Here is a 27,267-nt window from a genome sequence, read left to right as displayed (position 1 = left end):
TGATATATACAACCTGTATTTATGAATTAGTGCAGATATCAGTACATAAATGATTTAATGTCTCATTTCAGCTATACAAGTGATCTGCTCATTCCACTCATTTCTCCATCATCATCATCATCCAAACTCAGTGCTTTGCTGAAGATTGAAACCCTTTTGATAAACATGCACAGCTGTTGCATAGAAATCACCTCTATATTCTCTTTCATGCAACTTAATATTGTTTTTCTTTAATTTCATGTGTGAAAACTGACTTTAAATAAAGGAGGGGAACCCACACACTTAATTTTCTCCATTCTTCCAAATATGAATTAAAATATATAAATACTTACTGGTGAGGTCAAGCTGGAGAGAAACAAAGCAAGGCTAAGCAAAGCAAAAACTGACCCTGCAGGTAAACAATTCTGGGTTTAAAAAAAAAAGGTAAATTGAATTGTTCAAATAAAAGTTATTTTCGCACTGCAATTCCTTTGCAACACTGACATCATGTGGCAGCTTTAAGAAATGCAGAGGTAGTTTTCTTTTAATACTCCAGATTTATTTTTAGGGAGAAATTGTGCTTTTTGCAGGCAGACCGTAGTCAAGGTCACTCTGTAACAAACGTTAGATTTGAGAGTCGAAGAGTCAAAATTTTAAGTAAAGTCATAACTAATCGTTATTTTATGCTTTGGAAGGGGATATTTGATAAACTGGCTGTCAGGAGTGAAGTTGCTTCAGCAAAGGTAAGACGGAGACATACACAGCAACAGTTTGGTAACAGACATTCATTCATCCTCAGTCACATTTATCAGACAGATACACACAACAAGTTCAGTCTCTAGTTATGCGGTTTCTAAACCTGAATGCAGGGTGTGCAACTGTTTCTGTTGTCATATGCATGTATGTTGTTCTGTGTTTTGTGACAGCAGGAACTCACTGTTTCTGAAAGCAAGGGCACACAATCGCCTCAGCTTTTAAATTGCAGATCAATATTGCATGTTTTACTGGAGCTGATCAGGGTCAAGTGTGTTTTGTCATAAAAACTAACATATTCTGTAAATTAGTATTTTATTCCACACCATTTAATCGCAATTTCAGAAACTGGTTTTAGTATGATGCTGATATTTGCTGTTGCATAGACAACGAGGCCAGTCAGAGTTTGAACTCAGAAGAACAAGTTTGTGCGGTGAAAGTAGAGCTAGTTAGGAGAAGCTTGACCTCAACAAAGTGATTGACAACTTAAATTAAAGCCTTAGGACCATCATTACAAATAAGTGAAAAAAAACTAACATTAAAACTCAAATTGATTGTTTTTTGTTGTTGTTGTATTTATTCTGGTTTATTCAGATATTTTAACTTGTATCATATCTGTGCAAATATAATTTACAACTATATATTATCACTAGGGGGAAATCATTGTCTTTGTCATAGGAATTGCAACAGCTGTCAAAAGACAGTTCTCTTAGCATTTATATTAAAAACAAAACAGTCTCTGATGAGGGTTTTAATGGTGATTTCTTTTTACAAGTATCCTGATCTTTTGCCCTGGTCAAAACAAACCATAAACAGTAAAAGTTGCATTTCCGTTTACAAGAGATCCCGGAAAAGGATGTTAATGCACGTTTACTGTCTAAATTCAGCCAGGGGCACAAAACAACTCTGTTTAACTTGTTACATTTTCATAGGTTGATAAAAATTATTATAACTATTATCTTTTTTTTTCTTTCTTTTTTAATTAGACGCTGCAGCTCATAGAAGTAAATCTCATTTACTAGTATATATACAAATATATATATATACAGTATTTTTCTTTATAGCATGACAAAGTCACATACACCCTATTTTATGTGTACTAATCATTTTACAATCAAAGAGTGATGTAAGGGGGCAGAGATGATAAAAAGCAGCATATTTGTACACATACTGGGGTGTCTGATCGTACTTACTCTTAGTTCAGTGAAGAATAACCTTGCACTTTAAATTTGTATTGTGATAACCTAATAAATACGATCAATGAGGTTATAGTACATTTGATCTCCTTCTGGATGGAGCTGTATTCACACACACACACACACACACGCACACACACACACACACACACAGCCACATTATATTCACATGTTGTGATCGAGACTCTTCATTGGGTGTAAACTGAATCGAGCTCACCACAGTACTGTGTAGCATCTTGAATGATTAAAACCATTACTACAAGCAGCAGGTGGAAGACTTGTGCGGCCTCGGGTGAGAGAATGGTATTCCATACCAAACATTTTCCCATGATGCACTGTGCGTGTTCGTATGCATGTGTGGGGCTGTGCATGGATGTCGATCAGGAGGAACACTGTCCCTACTACCACAGCAGATTTCTCTCAGAAAGACTTCTCTGTCACTTTCTCTCTCTTGCACTCTTGCATTGGAAGTGCAGAGCAGCTAAAACAAGTGGCATCAGTTACTACATACAGTATATTGCTTCGAGAAAACGTTTCTAAAATATTAAGAGGGCTATAGTCATCCTCGATGCCTTTTCTGTGAGAGTCAAGCAGGCGGCTGAACTGGCCCTCTGATGCTGGGATACGTTTATATACTGTTCTTTTCATTTTCTTTCACAAAAAAGTTCTCTTCAACACATTGGCACACGCACACAGACACACATCGACACATTCTAGGAACAATTACATCTGTCCTGAAATCAGGTTGTCAGGACAAACGGAGTGACAGAGACTGAGAAATGCAAGTCCTGTCTTCTCTCTGGAAAGATGGAGGGATGGATGAGTAAATAAAGGTGTAGATGGATGAGTCATTTGCTTTTTCCCGAAGTGCTGGAACCCCTGGAACCCCAGTCTCCTCGTTCTCCCCTCTCTCCTCTTTCACCTCTATCTCCATTCTCCTTCTCAGATGTGTAGTTCTTTTCTGAGCTTCTGTCCGATGCTTCTATTTTATCTGATCGGTCTGAACGCTCAGACTTCTCTGACCTCTCTGCCCCCTCAAATGGCTCCGCCCCTTCAGAACGCTCCTTGCGCTCTGATTTGTCTGGGTCGGTGGAGGAGTTTGTGGCTTTCTCCCACTTGGCAATTTCCTCGATCTCCTTCAGGCTATCATTGATGCTGTTGACCCAACCTTTCAGATCCTCCTGTGAAACAGAACACACACACACACACACTTGTAATATGGCCACAATAGACAGAGTTTTTACCAAACAATTTTGAACAACTTTGACCTTTTTTCACTCAGGTGGTGCTTTGTCTGACATACCTCATCCTTAGCCAGGAATATGTAGTCCCCTTCAGCAGTGGTCCTAAAAAACATTAGAAACACTTTTTTCAAGATTCTTTAATGAATAGATTGTTTAAAAAGGCAGTTATCTAAAATGTGAGTTAAAATAATTTTACATAATGATTAAAAAATGTGGTCACGTTTGATCAATTTAACGTATCCTTGCTGAAGTGAAGCACTAATTTATTTAAAAAAGAAAAAGTTTCAGTATCCTTCATCCTTCAGTATGTTCCACCAAATATCATATTGTTTCAAAAGGAAATAAATCAACAAATACTCCAAAAAGCACAGGGATTTTAATGGAACATATACTAAAAATGCACTTCCTGCATGGTTGTCATTGCTTTTTGTAGCTTCCAATATGGTTGTCATTAAAGATCATACTGAGATAATTTTACCTGAGAATGAACACATTCTTCTTCTTTTTATATCCATTGGTAGTGTCAATTTCGCAAATGGCCAAGTTAAGAAGCGGCTCATCGTTGTAGGTTGTGGTTTTGTGTCGTGCGTCCTTATAGAATCCAATCTCCCCTTGTTTGAGCACGCAGAACAGATTTACCCACGACTTGCTGCAGGAGGTGTAGAAAGTTAGGAGTAGCTTTGTGAGTTACTAGGCCTCACCAAGGCATTTAGTATTGCCATAAGCAGATTAGCAAACACACTAAGAACAGTATTTTTAATACACTTTTGGGCCAAGACGACTATATTACATCTTCGACTATTACATTTGAATGATGAATACTATAAATTCAGTATGTAATGCTCCAGATCACTCTAAATACATCAAAATTCATCATGCTATTTTCCATGATGTACATCAAATATGCAATCTGTAACTTGTAAGGTCCTAAAGCAACAATAACAACATACAACTATTTATGTAATTTATGCTGTGCATACTATGTTTGTATACTATATAGCAATGCATGCTATTCTGAACACAGTAGTATCTGTGGATAGCATTAGCATAATTAGTTATTATCTTGGTAACAGGTTTGCTAGTCTATTAGCAGTAGCAACGAAAAGCATTTAGATCATTCATAATAAGATTATAGTGATCTGGCGGGAAAAAAATCATTTCAGGACATTGCAATCAGTTACTAGCAACTAGTAAGAAACATACCTGTTTGGGCTTCTCTCTTTCCCCTCCTCTTCATGTTTCCTGTACAGGAAGCCCTCATGATGGACGGTGTGGGTTGGAGGTTGAGGTGTGGATGGGATGCTCTGAGCTGGTGCAGAACGAGACCGCCGTGGCTCCTCAGGTTCTTTTGGACGAGGTCTTCGTCGTGGTTTGGGGCGGTCTCGAGCTCGAGGGCGATCCAGACTTCTCACTGGTGCAGAGAGGCTGCTGGGTGGTCTGTACACCTCTCCCCTCGCCTGAAAAAGAGTCTTTGTGAATGTATGATGCAGAATTGTTTTATTATAAGAAAACAAAAAAACTGAACTATATATTAAAAAAAACCTAAATACTAAATGGGTGTATATGGAAATTAGGTGTGTTGTGCCTCACATTCTCAAGTGCTGTATCTTCCATATCTTATTATATATGAATACTGTACCACACCTCCATTTATATCTCCATACAGCAAAGTCAACATCTGCATAAGATCAGTCTTACCTGAACAATAAAATGTATAGAGATACTTAAGGGTCTGAGCTGCTGACTTAAATGTTTGGGGATCAGTCCCAAGTTTCAGAGGATGCAAGGTGACCCAGAAAGTGGAGAATTACTGAGATCACAATTTTGCTATATCACTATTGTGCCCTTGAGCAAGATACCGAACCAAGAGACTCCAGGGGCACTGTAGCTGCAGTAAGTCTACTCTTATTTGTCTTTGGATGACACAAATAGTAGAAAAATCCTCAACCTTTAAATCAGCAGTGTGTGTGGACTCATTTTCTGGAAAGAGAATAGCCTGAACATGCACTACTGCTTAATTGGGGTCATTAAGATTTAAAACAGTTAAGATCTTACATTGTTACAAAAAATATATATTTCAAATAAATGCCGTTCTTTTACACTTTCTTGAGCACTAAATCATCATATTACAATGATTTCTGAAAGATTATGTTACAATGAAGACTGGAGTAATGGCTGCTGAAAATATATTTAAAAAAAAATTTTTTTTAATTGTAATAATATTATTTCACAATATTACAGTTTATACTGTATTTTTATCAAATAACCTTAGTGAGCATAAGAGAGTTCAATTCAACTGACCCCAAACGTTTGAACAGTAGAGTATTGCTAATTGTATAGATAATGCATTAAAATGTTGAGGGGGAATGATGCATGATGTGAATTAAATCTATGACAAGTATTAAATGCCAGAACAGACACGCCACATACTTGGCAAGCTTCTTTCTCCTGTGCTTGCTCAACAATCTCAGCCATAGTTGAACGCTTCTCCCTAAAAAACAAGAAAGATAAGAAAAGCCAACTAATTTAGATACCCATATACAGATAAGAACACATACCCACACACACAAACACATTTGTTATTTTATCATGGAAGGGGCTTAGACTTCAGTTTTTATTTAAAGCTATTTTCTACACTCAAAACTTTTATTAATTACTATTATTCATATTTTTCATTAGGTTTTGCTTTTATATTTTCAGTTTACATTTAATTAAATTTTTTATATGTCTATTTAATTTTTATTTAATTTGAGTAATTTTAGCACTTCAGCTTTTTTTTATTTCAGTTTGTTGCTTTGGCAACTATTCTAATTTTTATTTTGAATCTTAAATTTTGATTTGATTTTATTACAGCTTTATTTCAATAAATGAAAACCATATTTTATCATTTTAAATGAACAACAGGGAGAATGTGGTGATCCTAAACACTTACCCAAACCCTAAACTCAACTCTAAATGCAAACATTTTGGGTTTTTAGAATAAAATCCTTTACCAAAAGGCATCTCAGAAAAGAAGTTTTGTTCCCCGAATATAGCTAAGCAAACTCACCCAGATGGTCTCCTGTCAGACGGCTCTTTCCCAGATTCTGCGTCGCTGGAGTCATGTTTCTGAACTCTCTGCTTACCGCTGGCCTCCTGCTCACTGGACGACTGTCTCTCCATTCTTCGACGGTAGCGCTCCTGTCTAACAATCAGCGGGAGCTCGTTAAGTCGTGCCTGGATCTCCTGCTCGCTGGAGGTCTGTCGGCCAAGCCGGTACTCTCTCTCTCGCCGCAAGTGATCCATCTGTGGGTCAGATCGGCTCCCGCGGGGGTCTCTCTGTAAACGGCTGTGGATCATCTCAAGGGACGGGTCCAGGCCCATAGGAGGAGCTGGCATGTTTGCTCCTCCACCAGCGAGCTGGGCTCGGTGCGCCTCCAGTAAAGGTGGAACAGCTTTGTGAATGTGGTTGATTTTGGGCTGAAGGCAGTCAGCTTTCAGGTGCTGCCAAGCATATCCCATTTTGGGGTCTACCCCTGCCCCAGCAGCACCTAAATGGTTTAGGCTGTGGTAGCTGGAGTTGTCCTCCCCTAAAACACCCTGTTGGTTTAGTCCAGTGTAGCTGGAGCTGTTCACACCCAAGACACCAACTTGTTGGTTTAACCCCTGATAGCTGGAATTATCCAACCCTAAAACACCCTGTTGTTTAAGCCCATGGTACAAAAGACCCTCCGCCATGACCCCTGATGGCTGGTTTAGCCCCTGGTAGGGGGAGCCATTCATGACAGGCATGTAGGGGTTCAGGGTGGACCCGAGCCGTTGAGTGAGTCTGTTCACCACTGTGTGTTCTGAGGCGTGCATGAGGTCTGGCCCGGGCTTGGACTCCAGAAGTGAGTCCTGGAGTGGGTTGCGGAAGAGAGAGGAGGACGAAGATGAAGAAGAGGAGCTGGGCACAAGACAAGAGAGAGGGAACATCTGCCTGCTGAGGAGAGAGGAGGTAGAAGGCGGCTTGCTCAGTTCCTCCTTCATCTTCTCTGCCTGCAGATGGAGGAGAGAGAGAAAGTCACACAAAGATCTTTTAGTTCTCAGTTTTATGTTATTTATATGTAGGGCCAGTGCCAGGTCAACCAGACCGTTCGGCCCAATCAGTCACAATGAATGTGAAAAGGGATTTGAATGGTGAAACAGAAAAGAAATTACAATTGCCAGGTGCAGGAGTGTTCTTCTGTAAGTTGCTCAGTATATTTTAGTTTCATAGTTGTAGTAACAACAGGTTTGTTTATGACTGACAAATACATGAATGGGCCACTTCACATATAGATGGGGATACTCTGCGTTATGTCACTCACACCCCCCCCACACCCGCCGACTTCGTTACTTCTGACCCTCTTCAGTGTAGAGCTGGTGCTGACTCTGTTTATACATAAATCTTTGTTTCCATAATGACCTGTCGTAATGAGCTGAAATGATCCTTCCACGTGGACGCAGCCTTCCGGAACGCTTCATGCCGCCGAATCAGCTCCTCCACATCGTCTGTCCCTCCCCCTGCCTCACGGGTATTTGGAGTGATTGGTTCCTTGATTTTGAGCCAGGACTGCTCCGACGGTCCCAGCTGGGTAGACTGCAGCCTCTGCTGGGCTGAAGGGCACAGATAAAGCTTGTGGATAACTCTGAGATGGGATCAGATTGGCAGACCTTTAACATGACATTACAAAATGTCATCACTGACCTTGCTGAAGCTTCTCCCAGTGCTGTTCCCATCGCTCATTCATTTCTTTCTGCTTTGCCATTATATACTCCAGCTTTTCCTTTACCTGGATCAGAGGGTATGTAATCATTTGTGAGCAGAACACTGATGGCAACTGATCCATGTTCAATGCAAAACGGAAGAGAAACTAAATTTTAATCTTTAGACCTCTACATTACTGATCAAAAGTCTGGGGTCTGAATTTTTTTTTTTTTTTTTTTTTTTTTTTAGGAAAGAAAATAATACTTATATTTAATAAGGACACATTATTTTGAAGTAAAGACATTTATAATGTTACAAAAGATTTTTCTTTCAAATAAATTCTGTTCTTTAGAACTTTCTCATCATTAAAGAATCCTGATAAAAATTTGATTTCCACAAAAACAACCAAATATCTTTTTTATATATGAATAATATTCCACATCTTTTTTTTTTATCAAATTCTTGGTGTGCATGACAGATTTCTTAAAAAAAAATTTACAAACTACAAACTTTTGAATGGTATTGTGTGTCAAATATTTTAATAAAATCAGCTTCAGTAACATTAACATTAAGCTCAAAAACCCATAATCCATTTAAAGGCAAACTTTAAGACATGAGCCTGGCCATTTGTGTTTTTGGAAAATAATATGATGCCATTTGCATTTTAAACTTTGACAAATCCAGCTTATCAAGTTATCGGGTTAACTTTAGTTCCATGTATGTGTTTGCATGTTTAAAGGTGTGCACATAGAGGGTTCAGTGTTTGAGTATGTGTGTACCTCTTCAGCTGCAGGGTTGCGTGCAGCGAGAAGCATCTTTCCCATCTCCACGCAATGCACAAAGTTCTTGCTCTTGTTATCTATCTTACTCTTCAGATTCTGATGTTGGGACATCATGCTCTCCAGCACAGAGAGGTCCCTGACACGTACACAAGGACCCGCCCAACACCAAAACCCACGCCCAGACACAAACAAGAAACACGCACACACATTATCCTGATGCACACTGTCTACTGTAGTTTGATTTAAATCCAATTGTAGATTCAATATAATTCAGATGGTTCTATAATTGATCTGGTACCTGGCATCGTCAGTTGAGCCAATCTGTCCCATTATCCCATCCATCCACATGCTCAATTCCCGCACCACAGCGAAGAACTGGATCTTATCGGTTACTGTGGTAACCTGTACACGGCTGCCCTCACAAGCAACAAGGAGCTCTTTCCAGGCCTGCATCACTTCCTGCTCACGGGAAAAAATGGCATCTGCCTTCTCCCCGGCATAAATCGCACGCAGCTGAGCTGCGTTTTCTTGTAGTTGGCGCACCTGAAGTAAAGGTAAGAACAATGGTAAAATGACTATATTTACTGACACTTGGGGCATCTAAAAATATTGTCTCATACAAGGTTTTTAATAAAACTACTAAAACTACTTAAAAATAAACCATTTAATTTAATTTAATTAACAGCTACTTGTTTATCTCTTAACTCATTCTGATTGGTATTTTATAGAAGCTTGTTTCAGCCATGGGAAAATCTTCCTCTTGCAATTCTGATACACTTAGAATTGTAAGATACTGTATAAACTAAGAACTGTGAGATATAAACTTGCAGTTCTGTGGATAAAAGTAAGAATTAAACTCACAACTGAAGAAGAAAAGTGTGAAGAGTGCTTTATTGCCATATACATACAATTTTTTTTTTTTTTTTGGTGACAGAAGCGTCCACAGCACAAACAGAATGACAGTGACAAAACAAGACACTGGCAATTAAAAGAATAAAAAATAGGAAATAAATACACAATATACAAAGTAGACAATATTTGTGTATACAGGTGTGTTATGTACAAATGCAAAGAAATGTGTAAAAATGTGTGATTTTAATAAATAAATGTATAAGTAGTGTTGTGTATTACACATTTATTGGCAAGTTAAATGTTCATAAGATGAGGCAAGAAACTATCTTTATGCCTGGTCGTTCTGGTGCTCTGTTGCACCGACCAGACGGCAACAGTTCAAAGAGAAATTGGGCTGGGTATAAGGGTCCAGAATGATTTTGCCTGCTCTTTTACTCACTCTGGCCAAGTACAGTTATTGGGGAGTAGGGTAGGTTGGTTGTATAAGTAATTCACTCAACTGTCCCTAATATTCGCTGCAATCTTCCAAAATCTGATTTGATAGCTAAGCTGAACCAAACAGTTATAAAAGAGCATAGGACAGATTCAGTGACTGACTGTGTCAGCTTCCTCAGCTGGCGAAGGAAGCACAGACTGTGTTAGGCCTTCTTGACAATGGAGTCTATGTATAACTCCCACTTCAGGTCCTGAGAGATGGTGGAGTCCAGGAACTTGAATGACTCTCACTGTGCTGTCCATGATGGTGAGTGGGGGGAGTGCAGGGGGTTCCTGATACCCAGCTCTTTAACCTCCTTTCTGTAAGTAGACTCATCTTTGTCCTGGATGAAGCTGATAAGTGTAGTTTCATCTGCAAACTTCAGGAGCTTGATAGAGGGGTCTTTAGAGGTGCAGTCACTGGTGTACAGGGAGAAGAGCAGTGGGGAGAGAACACATCCCTGGGGGTCACCAGTGCAGATGGTGCAGATGCTGGATGAGAATTTTCCTATCCTTACTAGATGCTGCCTGTCTATATGGAAGCTGGTGATCCAGCAAAATTCAGGGGGTCCAGCAAAGGTCAAGTGATGTCTTTCAGGTAGGCCAGCTCTAGTCTTTCAAATGACGTTATAACCATAGCTGTCAAAGCCACAGGTCTGTAATCATTTAGCACCTTAATTTTGGGTCTCTTTGGGATGGGGATGATGGTTGAGTGTTTGAAATAGGAAGGGACTTCATACAGCTTCAGTGATCTGTGTGAAGATGGGGCCAACTGGGCCTGGGGCTTTCTTTCTCTTCTGTTTCCAGAAGACTTGACGCACATCCTTTCACAGACCTGAAGTCCAGGAGGGAGGAGAGGGGGCATTGCTGGAGGTGTTAATAGATCCATGGAGAGAAGGTCAGAATGTGTGTGGGGTGTGAGACAGGGTTTTTCAAACCTGCAATAAAACTCTTTCAAATTGTTGGCCAGTTATGCTTGACACAGACACAACAGTTATGGTGTCTTGTAGTTGATGTCTTTCAGTCCTTTCCACGCTGATGCCTAAACTGACAATTGTGAGAAAAGCAGTCAGAATTGTGACATAAAAAGTCACAATTCTGTTTTTTTATTTTTTTATCCTGTGGCAGAAAATATTTTCAGAAGAATTCAGAAAAAAAAAAAATTTGCCAAACGTAAGATCAGAATTTTAAGGGGGGGAAATGACTTGCGAGAGGTAAACTTAGAATTGTGAAGAAAAAAATTCAGAACTGCAAGATGTAAACTAGGAATTACAAGAAAAAAATGAATTGTGAGATAAAATGTTGCAATTACCTTTTTATTTTTTTATTCCATGGCAGAAACAAGTTTCCATAGGATTCAGCACTGTGTGATGGTTGTAACTGTGTTTCTGAGTGTTATTGTGATCCTGAACTGAAATGGGAACCACCCCTTGCTCGGTCAGGAGGATGAACCCGCCTAAACACTTATTTATCATGGCTGCTCCACCTGGTCAGAACAGTTGTTGTAGTTTTTTTGTGGGTGTGTGTGTGAGTCTTACCTGTGATACCAGCAGCTGCAGGGAGTGTTCAAAAGAGTGCAGGAGTCTCTGCAGTGTGCCAGGATTGGCTGAGCTCACCTGACATGACCTCACCTCTGGTAGTTGTCTCATCTTTCCCTCAATCTGGACCAGCACCTACAAAACACAAACACAGCCACATTGATAATGCCTCATACTGCAATAAACTGTGAATGTGTTAAAAAAAGTGTTTTATGGCTGTATGTGTGTTTGCATACCTCCTGAGAGTCGGTGAAGAACTTGTGTAGCTGGTACGAAGCTGCAAGCATCTGTGCTCTGGTCTCCATGAGCTCCAGAAGATCCGCCCAGGACTCATTCAGACCATCTTTCCACTCTGCAATGGTGGCAGCATCAGAGTGACTGCAGTCAATCATCTCATTCACCATCTTATTGACTGAATCCATCTGCTTCTGGCCGACTGCACGTGTCTCAGTGGAGAATTTAGTAAAGCTGCCTTGCAGAACCTAGAAAGATTAGAAGCTTTGAGTAAAGCAGAATGTTCAACATGGCTAAACAATAGCACAAGACACACTGTGCGTGTGTATGTGTGTGTGTGTGTGTGTGTGTGTGTGTGTGTGAGCGAGCCAGTGATACCGTCACATGCTCCAGGTCCTGGCCGAGTTCAGTGGAGCTGGCGATAGCCTCCCTCTCAGAGATCCATTTCTCCAGTGCCTCCACCTCTCGCTTCAGCTGATACAACCAGTATTGCTGCTCCAGCTTTGTTTTCCTCTGTTCCACCAGGTCTTTTAGAGATACATATAGCCGGTCAATATGAGCCTGCTGTTTGGTGATTTGCTCACTGAGGGTAAGAGAGGAGTGAGAGAAAGAAAGAGAGAGACAACAGATTAACTAATTCTGGTTACACTCCACCCTTATCAACAGTTAAATCTAATACTCAAAATTTGAGGTCAGATTTTTACATTTTTTTTTAAATATGTCACTTATGCCCACTAAGGTTGCATTTATTTATTCAAATACACAGTAAAAACAGTGGCATTGTGAAATATTACCAACATTTTAAATAATTATTTTCTATTTTAAAATGTAATTAATACCTGCGCAAAGCTGAATTTTCAGAAGCCAATACTCCTGTCCTCTGTGTCACATGATTCTTCAGAAATCAATCTTTTTTTGCTTTTTTGCGGAGTGCCTGATTTGGATACGGTGTAAGTCACACATCTTTATTTACCTGTCTGGATGCCCCATCTCAAGCATGCGACGACACTGCTGGGACAGTGAGCTCACTGTCTCTGCATAATTCTCCACTGTTTGCTCTAAAGCCAACTGCTCTTTCAGTAACTTAAGAGTACTGGCCTCGTCCTGCAGACAAAGAGGAGAGAAAGAGAGAAAGAATAAATCTTGGTTTACAAAGTGAAAGACAAGCAGACCACATCACATTGACCACAATTTCAATGTCAGTGTATTAACATACTGTAATACATTAACCCAACATTACTGAATATTGTTGTATAAATAAATGGTGTAATTTAAGTTAAAGCTAGATTGAGTACAGTACATACATTTCCTTTCTCCTCATTGAGGACCTGAAGTTTCTGTCCACTGAGCCAAGATTCTGCCTTTGCTGCCTGGGTGTAGTACTGCTGGGCGTGGTTCACGGCATCTAGCATCACTGTGCGACGCTCCATCTCTACCTGAAGCACCTCCCACATCTGCCTCACATGCCCCGCCCCCTCCCGCACAAGCTCCACCTCTGGAGTTCGCAGGGCAGCAACGGCCTCCGCCCTTTCCAGCACCTCCTCGACCCGCCCCCTCTGAGCCTGTATCTCGATCTGCAGCGCCTGGATGTCCAATCATACACACAAGTGAGCTGTCAGTCAAAGCTCTCTGGCCAATCAAAATACATCAGTAGAATCAGAGGCCATGTGAACCAGGCTATAAAAAAACGGAGCTTGATTACATTTCCTCAGGCTTAAACCTCAGCTGAATTCCAACAATCTGCAATAAGACTAATGGAATATCAAACAATGACAGGTAATTCATAATTAATTAATAGTTTACTCTTTCTTAAAGGCGACAGTGGATGACCATTTTCCACAGGTTGGTATGGCTCTTTAGGGTTTTCATGAATGTCTGTAATAGTAGTGTAACAGTCATGTAAAACAACACCCTTTTACCTTGTCAAGAACAGCTCTATTGGTGCACTTTTCTTGAAATGCTAATGAGTAGTGAATGTATTTTTATTATTGTAGGGTGGTTGTGTCCACTCACTGCTAAGACACATTATATGCAAATATATGTAAAAGTGAATTTTGCATCTAATGTCCCCTTTAAATAAAGCATAAAAACTAAAAATTAACAAAAATAATTGAACCATAATTAAAGAAGAAAACATAAAACAGAAATATTCAAGTTTACATCAAGAATGATTAAACATTAACTATATTAGCATCCACACCAACAATTTATTATAAGTGTATGGTGCAGTTATGTTGTCTGCAATTTAAATGCAAGAGCTCTTTAAAGTTTTGATTCTGCTCTTTAAAGGTGGATTCTGATTGGCTGTCAATTTTTAATTATTGTTATTATTGTTTAGCATATGGAAAAAACTGTTCTGAAAATGATTTCAACAATATTGCTTCTGGTCTGTGTCGTTTTTGTTGTGGTGTGGACTTTTGATTATTAAAACATTGTTATTTTTATAGTTACTGTCCTTGGTGTGAACGGACCTTTAAAAACTAGGATGATAATCAATCCAACAGATTGACTTAATGAATTGATTGACAGACTCCAAAAGGCATTTGTATCATATTTGGCTCTTGACCTATAATAAAGAACTGAGATGCATCAACCTGTACTGCTAACCTTTCAGAATGATTAGATGGTCATATTCTCACAAAAAAATGAGGGTAGGTGGACATATGAAAACTTTAGGTGATAGATATTTTGTGTGCATGCTTTGGCATTCATAATGACTTCAGTATTAAAACTAAAGCTGTTAATTGAACACATTAATTTAATGTGACTAACTGTAAAAAGGAAGCATAATCCCACTGTGACTTTCTTTATTCTTTACCACAGAAACACTACTGCCTGCGTGAAAATGTACTGTGTCCTATATCAGAGTTTAGAAAAGGATGCAATAGTTTTTCTTGACTCTGACCTTATGGTTCAAAATTAAATGTTGGACACTTTGCAGATTGGTCCCATAGTCTGTAGATGAGGCCAAAAGTAACCGATCCTGAATCCATACCTAAAGAAGCCAAAATTCAGAAAAAGAGGGCTTTTGATACAGTACATAAATAAGTGTGATATTTTCTGAAAAACATTGTAGTGCTTGCACATGCAAAAATCACAGACTGACACTGTGTATTTCAGAGTGGTACTTAGTTTTTTTACACATGAGCAGCTCATGATCCTGTGTTCTCGTAGTCTCATAGTGGCTCCGTTCACAGTGTCAGTATCTCCATACAAACTCATCTCTTAATTTAACTCATCTCAGGATGTGCTGTGGGTTCAGGTAACTTATAAAGTGCATTTACACCAACCATCCTCCCAAACTTGTAAAAGAAAAGCAACTGGCTGCTGTCAACAAAACAGCTTAACAAAAGAGCTCCCTGTGGTTTCCAACAAAATAAAAGCTTGATAGTTTTAAAGTTAAAAAAGCCATAAATACTAGTATTGTACTTTTACAGTTATACTGTACATTTTTTTAAATATTTTTTCTTAAATAATCAGCTTTTTGCATTTTATATTGAAATATTATATTAGTAATATGTACATTTTACATTTATATTTAATATTTTATGTAGTTATAATAATCATTCTAATTATCATTACTATAATGATTACTATTATTATATATTTATGCACAAACACAGCAAACCTGGAGCTTTTTAAAAATCACATTTGAGTTCGTAATCACAATTTTTATCAGAAAATTGCAATTAGTTTTTTTCTCAGATCACGTACTGAATCTTTTTAGCATAGCTTTATTCAATAGATAGAAATTGCTAGTTTGCTGCTAACATTCTATGGAGTTACTAAGTGAATGGATTGCTAGGCTTTACTGATTTGTTGATCTCACCCCAAGATTATATGATATTCAATATGATATATTTCACCCTTTTCATTGCCCTTCTTTTACTTAACTTCATAAATAAATAACTTCAATCTTCAACAAGCAGTGCAATATGTGCAGATTTGAATACCTCAAGTAGCAATGAATAAATAATAATAGTGGAACTTTAGAGAAAAGAAAGAGGCACTTACAATCTCATCCTCCAGGTCCTGGGTGACTTGGTGCATTTCTTTTGAGGCAAGAATTATCCGCCTCCTTTCCTTCAGAGGCTCAATAAGACGCACAATTCGGGTCTCCGTCATGCCTCCTTGCTCTTCTCCTTCTGGTCTCCGGTGATCAGCACTAGCCCTGACTTCACCAACACCTTGATAAAGCTGCATCTGCGCTTCCATTGACTATGAGACAAAGATAAAGTGAGTTTATAAATGGATGTAACATTTTCAAAATCATGGAAAATGTGGCTGTCTCACTTGTATCCTCTGGAGTTGCTGTCTGAAAGTGGGGCGGGGCTGAAGGAGGGTGGGTTGGGTGCTGTGGGTGGAGCCTAGTGTGGACGGCTGCTCCTGTATGGCGTTGAGATGCTGGTCCAGGTCGCTGAGGGTGTTTGAGGGCAGGTCGTTAATGCGGTGGTTCTGAGTTTCAAACAGCTGACGGGCCTTGACTTTGGTGGTGTTCTCCAGGTGAGACCAGCACTCTCTGATTTCCTTCAACTTCATCTCCACCACCGATCGCAACTCAGGCTGTTCCTGGATCAGCTCCTCACCCTCCTACACATAAAAATGTCACATAGTCCGTGTATATGTTAGTGCTCTGAACATAAACCTTCATCCCTGCCAGTTTATGCCTGTGTGTGTATGTATAAAATGGAAAGAGATCAAAGTAAAGAGAGTATCTGTCTCTTCAGAGCCATGGCTGAAGTCCAGCCTCCTAAAATAGGGTGCCATCTCACACACAAATGTGTGTGTCTCTCTTTCTCTACATCAGTGTGTAATGCTTAATTCTTCCCTGCAGAACTGCTTGAAATTAAATTAACTCCTCATTCTCTTTTCAAAATAATCTGCATCCCTCTTTCCGTCACAGAGTTGTCACTGAGTGTGTGTTTGTGCATGTACAAGTGTGCATTTCAATACGTGTGTGCATTTGTGTTTTATAATGCAGTGCAGAATGTCTCCTTTTGGCACAAGTCGCTTGCTCCCCTGTACTGCAGAGAGAGAAATATTGTGTGGGAGAAGGAGAGAGAGAAACAGATGGAGAAACAAAGAGATACAGAGAGAACAGAAGAAAAACAGCAAAAAGGGGTCTGGATGGAAAACAAAAAGATGAGAAGATGAGGTGGATATAGAAATCTGTGATATATAGATGGTTCTAGCAAGATGCTAACGTATTCTGACTGGTTGTTAAGCATTGCTAGGCTGTTGTAGCTGGTTGCTAGGCTTTGTTAGATGTCTTAGCTGGCTGCTAGAATTTTCTAGCATTGCTAAGGTAATGTGGCTGTTCGTTAGGGTGTTTGAGCCAGTTGCTATGCAGTTCTAACCCCTCCAAGGGTGTTCTAGCCATAGATATGTATGTAGACGTCTTATTAGCTGCTGTTTCTATGGGCTGCTATACGTAAGCCATCTGCCATATTGTCTGTGATCACTAGAGATCATGCTGACTGTGCATCTGCAAACTTGATTATATATATATATATATATATATATATATATATATATATATATATATATATATACACTAACTGACAGGGTTCTTTGTATATTTTACAGCATTAGTTGAGAGAGACGTACTGCACCTGATATATTTGTATAGATAGACTGGAATTAAATCAAGACCTTGTAAATAATAATTAAATCGAATCATAAAATCTGTGTCAATACTCAGCCCTGACAGAAAGCCAGCCAGACAGACAGACAGACAGATAGACAGATAGATAGATAGAGGACGAGGTGAGGAACCCTTCTGATTTCATTAGATCTGACATATAATCTCATTAATTTTGTACTACAAATTACTCAATATGCGTATGTATGTGTGCAAGAGATGGAGAGAATGTGTGTGAGTCTAAAACTATTCTTGTGCATAATATTGTCCATCATGCGTTCTTTTGAATGGCCTGGTGAAACAAGGAGGCAAGGTCAGCTCTAAGGACATTATAATGTACTGTGATTGGTCCAGCCACTTGTCTGTCATTGTGGATGCTGAGTTGAATGAGTCCGGGAGTGGGGGAGGAGGCGGGAACTCTTCCAGAAGGACGAAGAGTTCTCCAATCACAGTGGGACACAGTGTCATAGCTTCTGCTGTTTATCAGGTTACAGCCTCATTAACTCACGTTTCTGCAGCTACGTACCACTGTCTAAGAGTGAGCGTGTTTGTGTGTGATGCTGTTATTGCTCTCAAGTCAGGCAGCTCCTCAGGGCTACAGAAATCAATTTCAGGAAAAACTGGCAGCCATCTTAGTTCTGCTAATAGATTTTTTTATTATTATTAACAGTGCTAAAAATAAATAAACTTCTTCTCACAAAACATGCCATGTCTGACAATATTTCATATATTGGGATCACAGACTAAACATATAGTAATTCGTTTTTTTTTTAATTATTATTATTTGCTTAGCATTTGATGTACTGTAGCAAAGTTTGTGGTTGCTCAAAAGATTAAATTTGGACAAATTCAGAGCCCTCCATCACTGAAAACGATTAAGGATAGTATGAAACTAATGAACTTATTAATTTGAGATAATTAAAGGGTTAGTTCAACCAAAAAGGAAAATCCTGTCATTAATTGCTCACCCTCATATCGTTCCAAACCCGTAAAACCATTCAAAAACACTGATGTACTGATAAAAAGAAACATCTAGAATTCTACAGAATAAAATAATTCTAAATTCTACAATGACCTACATAACTGTAAAATAAATCCTAGATTTCTGACACAGCTGTAGTACTGAAACAAAATCCTGAAGAACAGGGAGAGAAAAGGAAGCATGTTCCAGATTGCACATAAAGCAGAATTAGACTCTCCTTCTTCAAACTGAAAAGAACGAGCAAACTTCTGATAATTCAAAGACAAACACAGAGCACGCAAAGACAGAACACTTGGACTTGACTTAGTGAAGTAAAAACCATTTTCTACATAGCAGCACAGGATATTCCACATATAAACATATTCCCATGCATCTTCTGATGAATCTAATTCACTGAAGGATTCAGATTATAAAAGCAATTTCACTCAAGAGATTGGTTTGCATGTTTGATATGGTCCACTGAAATCACCCGAATAAAGATTTCAAAACCGCTGGCACTGAAGTACCAGAACAACATTAATCACAATTCCACAAAAGGCCTGAAGATGCATGAGAGTCACACCCACATAGAGTAGCCGAAAAGCAGCTGATTTCCACTGGCATTTACAGATCAAGAAAAGGAAAAATCTTGCCATTTATTACAATTATGGATATTATGTAATACTATGACATTAGACTTTGCGAACCCAAGATCTGACACTGAGTCACTTTAGGGCTGGGAGATCTATTGAATATTCACAACATATTCACAGTGACTTTTATGATGATAATAATTTATGCAACACTGACAATCCTGTGATGATTTTTGATGTGTTGTTTATTTGTGTCCTTAAACGAATACACTAGCATTCCTTCCTAGTGATTAGAGAAATTTCAGTAGTTACGTTCACTTAAGTCTGATTGTACAGGATTAGAAAGTTTAAGTAAAAATAAATATATAAATAAATAATTATTATTTATGTATTGTCGTATTGGTGTTTATAAATTATCTGCATTTAAGATAAATATAAATAAAATCAATATATACAAATATACATAAAAATATAAATACAAATTAAAAACAGCGTGGAAAGCATGCCTTTGCTTAAAAAAGTAAAGTAATACTAATAATAAATCACAATTTTATTCCATTTCAGAATGAAGGAATATTTTTTGAATTTGAATTATAATCAAATATTGTCAAAAGGCTGACATATATTGGGCAATTTTAGCTCTATTTCCCAACGCTATGCACAATCATTCATTAAAAAGAACTCTATTAACAGAACCATTATTTCTAGCCACATGACAAGTCTGATTGCTGCCTGAAAACTGATTGCTGACTTTAATAATTCCAGTAAAAAGTGCTTTCCCTCTAGGCAAGCTCTGAAACAGAAGTATCAGAAAATAAACAGGAGTGACATTTAAAATCAGCTTGAATAAAGATTAGCTTAATTATTACAAAGTAGTGCAGTCAGCCTAAAGGCTACAGAGTTTAGAGTCTTACATCATCTATTCCTTGGTGAACTGTTAATAGCAAACTTAAATAGTGATACATGGAAAGAAACATGAGAAGAGAAAACAAGGCCAAAACTGAAAGAAAGCAGGCCCACGACATCTAATAAAGCATTCAGAGTGTTGTAATTCAGAGTACTGTGGTACAGATCCACCACAAGAACACAGTGACGAATCAGACAGAAACAAAGCATTTGAGATATTATTCATCAAATCATCAATGCAGCAAAATACATCTAAAATTTCAAGTTAGAGCTGGATTGTTTAACATGTACTAACACACAATTCACACGGGACAAAAACCTTTGTGGCAGAGACCCTTCACCTATGTTTAATTGTTTTGGCCATCACCACCGCAAAAAAGAAAACACACTTGCACAGACCAACACTACCACATACTAGCACCTCTGTCCACACAGCATCTAGGCTTTGATCTACCATAAAAACACACTCACATATGCCAATCCATGCATTCGAAACAGTAACAGATAATGAATTCATATTTTGCACAGTTTAACACTTGTGAAACCGTTTAGCACATGTCAGTGAGGCTGTTCATCAGCTTTCCACCCACTTTCAGCATGGAAGAAGAACAGTAGCAGGGTCTCGGCAGTCATTCAGCAACACACGACGTATCAAGTGACATGGTTCCTTACTAGCAAATATGCCATTAATACCCATCATATCTTTAGACTGATTTACATACTAATCACATTAATGTCCCTTCTTCAGATGCTTCATAGTACAGTGCCATTCGAAACCCAGCCTTTAAACTTCATCTGCACCAGGATGTCCTGTTATGTATCACGCGATGATAAAGCATATCAGCTTCATCTTGATTCTCACCTCAGCTCGACCAGTACAGAATATATTGAACACTAGTGAACATATCTTCTACCACCACCTGAACACTATCCCAGGAAATGTTTTAGCCATTCTTAAAAGGGAACACACCTAAAATTCTACAATTGTAAAATTATAGTTGATACCAATAAGCTGATTATTGGCTGATAACCAATACATGGACTATAACATGCTAAAATCTAAAAATGAACAGTAATCATCTGTGTAAGATCAGTCTTTTGGTGTTCAAGTGAATGTAAGCATCACAACATTACAATTTACAGCATGAAATACAGATAATTTTGAGAATATGAAAGCATCCTTCAAAAGTTGTGCTTTAATCTTAGCCATAACAGTGTTATATCTATAAGTTAGCATTAGATGGCAAACGTAGACTAAAAATACACTAAAAAAAAAGAAAAATAACTGATATAAAAGAAACTCTAGATGGCACAGACTGATAGGTTCTAACTCAATCTGATATAATGACATCATAACTCACATCCTTTATTTTTTATTTTATTTTATTTTTTCAGCAGCCAATGAGTTTGCTGCTCACACATTCAAATACTCGGCTAGTGGTTGCTGTAGCAGTTGCAGCACACTTCAGAAACCCTCCACCTTCCCCAGCTCCACCTGTATAGATCTGCTATGGATTGATTCATGTATGTTTATATGGGTTTGTCTCATATGTTCAGCAGCAGTATTTCTTACATGCTCACAGCAGCATTTCATGGATGTACTGGAAGTAGCAAGTAATTGGTACTCGCTCTGCCACACCAGTATTGGAGATCTATTCCGCCAAGACCAAACACATTGACATTGCCATATATATGGCCGGCAGCCATATCACCCTGGAGCCCAAGACCGGTTGCCCACTGAAGCTAAGCAGGGCTGAGCCTGGTCAGTACCTCGATGGGAGACCTCCTGGGAAAACTAGGTTGCTGCTGGAAGAGGTGCTAGTGAGGGCAGCAGGGGGTGCTCACCCTGTGGTCTGTGTGGGTCCTATCACCCCAGTGTAGTGATGGGGACACTATACTGTTAACAAGCACCGACCTTCGGATGAGACGTTAAAACTGAGGTCCTGACTCTCTGTGGTCATTAAAAATCCCAGGATGTTTTAGAAAAGAATAGAGGTGTGACCTCGGCATCCTGGCTAAATTCGCCCATTGGCCTCTGACCATCATGGCCTTCTAACAATCCCCATATCTGCTGATTGGCTTCATCACTCTGTCTCCTGTCCACCAATTAGCTGGTGTGTGGTGGGCGTTCTGGCGCACTATGGCTGCCGTCGCATCATCCAGGTGGATGCTGCACACTGGTGGTGGATGAGGAGACCCCCTGACTATGTAAAGAGCTTTGAGTGCCTAGAAAAGCGCTACATACATGTAAGGAATTATTATTATTATTATTATTATTATTATTATTATATTACCATGCTACACTCTCCGAGAATTGTCATGGCAGAAATATAGTAAAAATATATATAGTATCTATAACCAAATATTAAACATTACCCTTTGATACAATATATGTAAATTGTATTTTACCTTGTTATGACTTAATACATTTGGAAGCAGTCATTTAGCACTTTTATTTTATGTTGTTTAGAACAATGGTCATGTATTGTATAAATAATTAAAATAAAATGGTTGATTGATTGATTGATTGATTGATTGATTGATTGATTGAAAAATCTCTTATTTGCTGGCATCTCATACTAAATGCATTTGTTGTTAAATACAGAACAAAAAAATAGAAGGAAGATAGAAAAAGAAATCCTGCACGCTGTCATGTCTCTGCTTTTAGATGCCGGATGAAGATTGCATAATCTAAAATTTGTTGTTTCAACAGACATTGGATTTCTTGCTGTCTACTACAATTTGGGGATTTTTTCTTGTCTCAACATTGGTTTAAGAAAAAAAATATTACAGACGACACTAGTTTACTCCTTTCCAAATAAACATCCCAAAGTCTACACCTATATGCCAGAATCTGTCCTAGCTCCATCTTCAATTAATCCCAAATTTGTTCTAAACCCATTCAAATCTATTTGCTGTTCATTCTCAATCAAGGCCAAATCAAACCTCCTCAACTAAAACACAACCAAAGCAGTCCATTCATAGCCAGTTTTCAATCAATCTAAATCCTTTTCTCAATTCATTCTCAACCAGTCCTGAATCTTTCCTGAACAAATCTGTCCTCAACATTCTTACCCAACCCTGAATCTATCCTCAGTCAGTCTTAACTCAAGTCTTATTTCTATCATACTTCTCATGAACATGCCAACAATGCCAAGAATCCATACTGGCTCAGTAATGTTTTACACAATTCCACAGCAATTATATTTAATAACCAAGAGAAAGCTAAATATTCAGACACGATCCATCAGAAATCATCCTTTAGGTCTATGCTGATCTACAGTTCTTATTAACCATGTTTAATGGAATATTTAGTATTTTCTGATCACTTTCATTTAGACCTATATATATATATATATATATATATATATATATATACACACACACACACACACACACACACACACACACACATATATTTACAAAGAGTCTGTGCTCATATCCAATGTGTTGGAAATGAATTGGAGCCCATGCAGTCCCCTGAAGAGCACCTTGTGTAAGCAGTGCCCACTTGTATATACATTTTTTCCTCCCTTTTCCACCCATTTCTTTCATTTCATCCTTTGTGACTCACCTGTTCGATCTTGGCAAGCCATTCTTTGTTGCGGGCCAGTTCAGCCATGAAGGCCTGGTGCTTCATCCATTTCCTGTGCAGCTTCTGAGCTTCATCTTGCGCTCCATCGCGAGCTGTCAGCATCCTATCAGCCTCTGGGAGCTCTGCTCAGCTACACCATACACACACATGCACAGATCAGTCAGCAGACAGCTATGACACAGACACACTCTGCCACAATCTTTTAGCCATCATTTCCACACACACACAGCGCTAGGCCCCATACACTCAACATCAATACAACACTGCAGCACCACGAAAAACCTCTTCACCTTCACCACCAGCACACACACGCATCCCAAAAATGTCCAGAGCAGAGAAGAGAGCAGCACCTCAGCAGAATGTGCAGCAGCAGTGGGGTCTGGAGCTCAGGGATGGGGCATCCACTGGGTCCTCATGTCCTCCAGGTTAACGTCCAGGCCCCTGCAGTTCTGCTGCAGTATCCGTGCGTCAGTCCAGCTCAGAAAAAACAACCGGTACGCATGCACACGCAAGACAGACACTCACTGAAAGCGCTTGGTCTTCCTACAGAAATCTTCAATGGTGATCACACCAGCTGTTTCCAGGAAAAAAAAGATAAAAAAATAATAATCACTGCATCATAATCCTTCAAGTGACATGAGAACCAAAATCCACATCTTCGCCTGCTTGCCTGTGTGCATCCGCGTCAGGGGCGAAGCTCTGGTGTCAGCGCTGCGTCCGGAATCGCTACGCCGTCCTGCTGTCGACCGGTGTAGATGGGGGGGTTCAGAGGAGTGGGAGGAGTCGCTGATGTGCGTGTATGTTTTGGGGCAGCAGAATTTAGATACCTAAAGACACAAGATACCCTCTTTGAATGAGCTCATGCACTTGCAAACATCGTGATGCGGAGGATGCGATGGCTGAATGGATGCACACGTGTGCTTTTGTGGGCAGATTCTCATGTGCTCTAGTGTGATTGCAATGCAGCATGCTGCAGTCTCTCTCTCTCTCTCTCTCTCTCTCTCTCTCTCTCTCTCTCTCTGTCAGCACAGAAAACCGCCTCAATCCTACCAACAGACTTTACTGCAGTGCCTCAGAGTGAGGGAGGGAGAAAGGGAGAGAGCAAGAAAGAGGGAGAGGCAGCAAGATAGATAGAGAGGGAAAAGGGAGGAGGTGGTAGAGGATGAAGGCAAAGGGGGCTGGTAGAGACTGAGGACATAGATAGAGAGTGAGATAGAAAAAGACGAGGCATAAGGATGGCACATTGACTACAAATGGAGACAGAAATACTCAGGGAGAAACACACCTTGTATGGGCAGGGAAAAAGGGAAATGGGGGAGACAGGTGTAAAGGGAAGAGTAAGCGGGCAACATTTTTCAGTGTTACTAGGGACGTTTAACTGCACAGTGGGGGAGCGGGCGTGTGTGTGTGTGTGTGGGAGACAGTAAAGAAAGGAGAACAGATTGGTTTAGAAAACAACCACAGAGATGCTGAGGCACTGGAGGTCACAGCCTCAGCAGTAGTTTTGGGTAGTTGCCACAGGGGTGTGTGTGTGTGTGTGTGTGTGTGTGTGTGTAAGGACATTAAGAAAGGAACATGTGTGTTACATAAGCACTGAGAAAAAAACTGGAGAAATTAACTGGAGAGGTTGATTGTGTTATTATATAAAGGTAAATAGGGACACAGATGGTTCAACGGGATGTATCTTTACTGTGTCTATAAGGAATCTGTCATCATTTCAAACAGCTGAGTGAGAGCAGAGGAAGGACACACGTGTCGCTGTAGCATAGCCAATTCCGTTTTAAAAAGACAGACACATGTTTTAGAAATGCACACACCCAGAAGGGAATAATTATATATGCAAAAGCCTCTAAGTGCCATCTGAAATTTTCTTTTAAAATTAATCCTTTTTTTCATCAGGCTCCTACATTAATTATACTTTAATGGCAATGTATAAGTCCTTTTCTATTCCATTATAGTGAAATAACTGAACATAAATGTAGGAGCCTGATAAAAATGCTCATTTTAGATTAAAATTTCAGACACTTTCGAGGCTTTTAGATCAGAACTCTTCATACATACATACATACATATATATATATATATGTGTGTGTGTGTGTGTGTGTGTGTGTGTGTATACAAAATACATATATATAATGCAAAAACTATTACATTTTTGGCCTTTATAACAAATTTTAAATATTTTTTAATTATATTTACATGTTAAAACACAAACATATTATAGACATTAAGAAATACTTTATCAAAGATTTATCAAAATGAAACCATATAGATACCTTTAAATTTGGATCATACCTGTATTTGGAGGCTGAAAAAAACCCTGAAATCCCAAAATATTATGAAAAAAATTGTTTTTGGTTATATATGCATTTAAAAATTATAGTGTTGTTTAATTAATTGTTTTTTTTATATGAAATTCACCTAAAAATAATTACTGCATTTTCTTAGCAGGCACATATAAAAAATGTCTAGTTAAAAAAAAATTATTTCTAGAATTCCAGTCCACTAATTTATCATTACCAACCGCCACTGATTTAATGCTATTAAAGTAAGCATAAAGTAGCTCAGAAATACAAAATTCTAAGAATTATTTTTAAAACCTACCATTCAGATTATTCACATCCACCAGTCTCAGATCTTGGTTTGAATAGCTATAGCTGAACACTAAAAATGAACCAGTTTCTTTATCAGCATCTCATTCTAGCAAGCACAGGTAGGTACAGGCAAAGGTTGGGGATGAGAAATACTTCAAATTCAAATGAAAAGTGTCCTTGCTGCAGCTTTTCATGATACAAGTTGTGGTATTACTGGGAAGTGACATAAACTATTGTGTTCCAGTGTCACATGCATCAGGCCATCAGGTGCTAATACTACTAATTTTATACTTAACTGAGGCACACAAATAAGCTTTTTTTAATTATTTCATTTGAATGTTTGTTTTTGTTTTGTTATTTAGCTACACAAGCTGCACTTCCACTACAAGAAACCATGTGGATGAAATGATTACAGAATAGTACAAACATTAAGAAAATAAATGTTAATGTGAAATGTTTGCAAACATTTATATGAAATATTGATATTATCACGTCTTCCATTTTTACACTTATGTTACAAATAACTGGTTATCATTACAAATACAGGTACAACTTGACAAAGAGAGGCATTTATTTAAAAAAAAAAAGTTGCAATACTTATATTATACTTTAAAAGGTTGATGGAACAATGTTTACCTGGTGTTCAGAAATATCATTGGCCAGTGTTGTGTCAATTATTGGTGGATCACCAGGGATCCAGCAACATCCAAAATATTGCTTTATTTCTTACAAAGCTTTAATATCAATGCATGGATATCCATTCCCTTTATGTAGGCTTGGAAATCAGACACATTTTCTCAGTCGTTGGCGGTTTAACAACAGAGCAATATGTTTGTTCTTTGTCTTTTCAAATTATTTAGCTTTAATTAAGCCCATTAACCTGCACGAAGGGAACCAAATGCTAACATGTGCAATCAGGTGTTATTAATCAAAGCTCCAGGACAAGCAGTGTGTGTGTGTGTGTATGTGTGTGTGGATGGATGGTTGAGAGTGTGTTTTTCAGAGGCATGTCTTTTTAAACCCTAAATGTGCAGGAATAATTTTCAATATCTAGTAGTACAGTCTAATGTGAAGAATTCACCTTGAATGCTGGGTCAGACAGATGTTATACTGCTCATCAGGGCCGTCGCAAGTTCGGTGAAAGGTGGTGACGATTATAGGGGCTCAGGATGAGTCTCAGAGCCACGTCTCACAGACAGAACACTGAACCGAGCTCT

The 27,267-nt window shown here is 38.8% G+C and overlaps 1 protein-coding gene across 3 annotated transcripts; it reads right to left on the bottom strand.

Annotated features, from left to right (window-relative positions):
* Nucleotides 1-27,267, bottom strand: LOC113091308 (spectrin beta chain, non-erythrocytic 4-like). Of its 3 annotated transcripts, XM_026256734.1 has the most exons (21): nucleotides 27,132-27,267; nucleotides 23,807-24,283; nucleotides 23,436-23,586; nucleotides 16,054-16,350; nucleotides 15,775-15,978; nucleotides 14,666-14,755; nucleotides 13,065-13,343; nucleotides 12,734-12,864; nucleotides 12,139-12,343; nucleotides 11,763-12,008; nucleotides 11,527-11,661; nucleotides 8,961-9,205; nucleotides 8,660-8,798; nucleotides 7,881-7,965; nucleotides 7,599-7,789; nucleotides 6,222-7,189; nucleotides 5,603-5,663; nucleotides 4,376-4,629; nucleotides 3,651-3,821; nucleotides 3,232-3,274; nucleotides 1-3,109 (listed from the first exon to the last, which is right to left on the bottom strand). In XM_026256734.1, exons 3-21 carry the CDS (start codon nucleotides 23,556-23,558, stop codon nucleotides 2,777-2,779), a joined length of 4,200 nt encoding a protein of 1,399 aa, XP_026112519.1. In that variant the 5' UTR covers nucleotides 23,559-23,586; nucleotides 23,807-24,283; nucleotides 27,132-27,267; the 3' UTR covers nucleotides 1-2,776. The 3 variants fall into 3 exon arrangements, with proteins under 3 accessions (XP_026112519.1, XP_026112520.1, XP_026112518.1); XM_026256735.1 differs by lacking the exon at nucleotides 27,132-27,267 and having other exon boundaries at nucleotides 23,747-24,972; XM_026256733.1 differs by lacking the exon at nucleotides 27,132-27,267 and having other exon boundaries at nucleotides 23,807-24,972.

Source organism: Carassius auratus, unplaced genomic scaffold (genome assembly GCF_003368295.1).
Source record: "Carassius auratus strain Wakin unplaced genomic scaffold, ASM336829v1 scaf_tig00214183_4049273_7079891, whole genome shotgun sequence".
Taxonomy (NCBI): Eukaryota; Metazoa; Chordata; class Actinopteri; order Cypriniformes; family Cyprinidae; genus Carassius; species Carassius auratus.
This window is presented reverse-complemented; position numbering and strand designations above follow the sequence as displayed.

Bases quoted from the DNA above. Each gene is read 5' to 3' on its own strand.
- LOC113091308 (XM_026256734.1), bottom strand. From the start codon at position 23,558: ATGCTGACAGCTCGCGATGGAGCGCAAGATGAAGCTCAGAAGCTGCAC. The intron at 12,865-13,064 runs GTATGTACTGTA...CTTTGTCTGCAG, and splicing joins TCAATGAGGAGAAAGGAAAT to GACGAGGCCAGTACTCTTAA. The intron at 7,790-7,880 runs GTCAGTGATGAC...TGTGCCCTTCAG, and splicing joins CTGGGAGAAGCTTCAGCAAG to CCCAGCAGAGGCTGCAGTCT.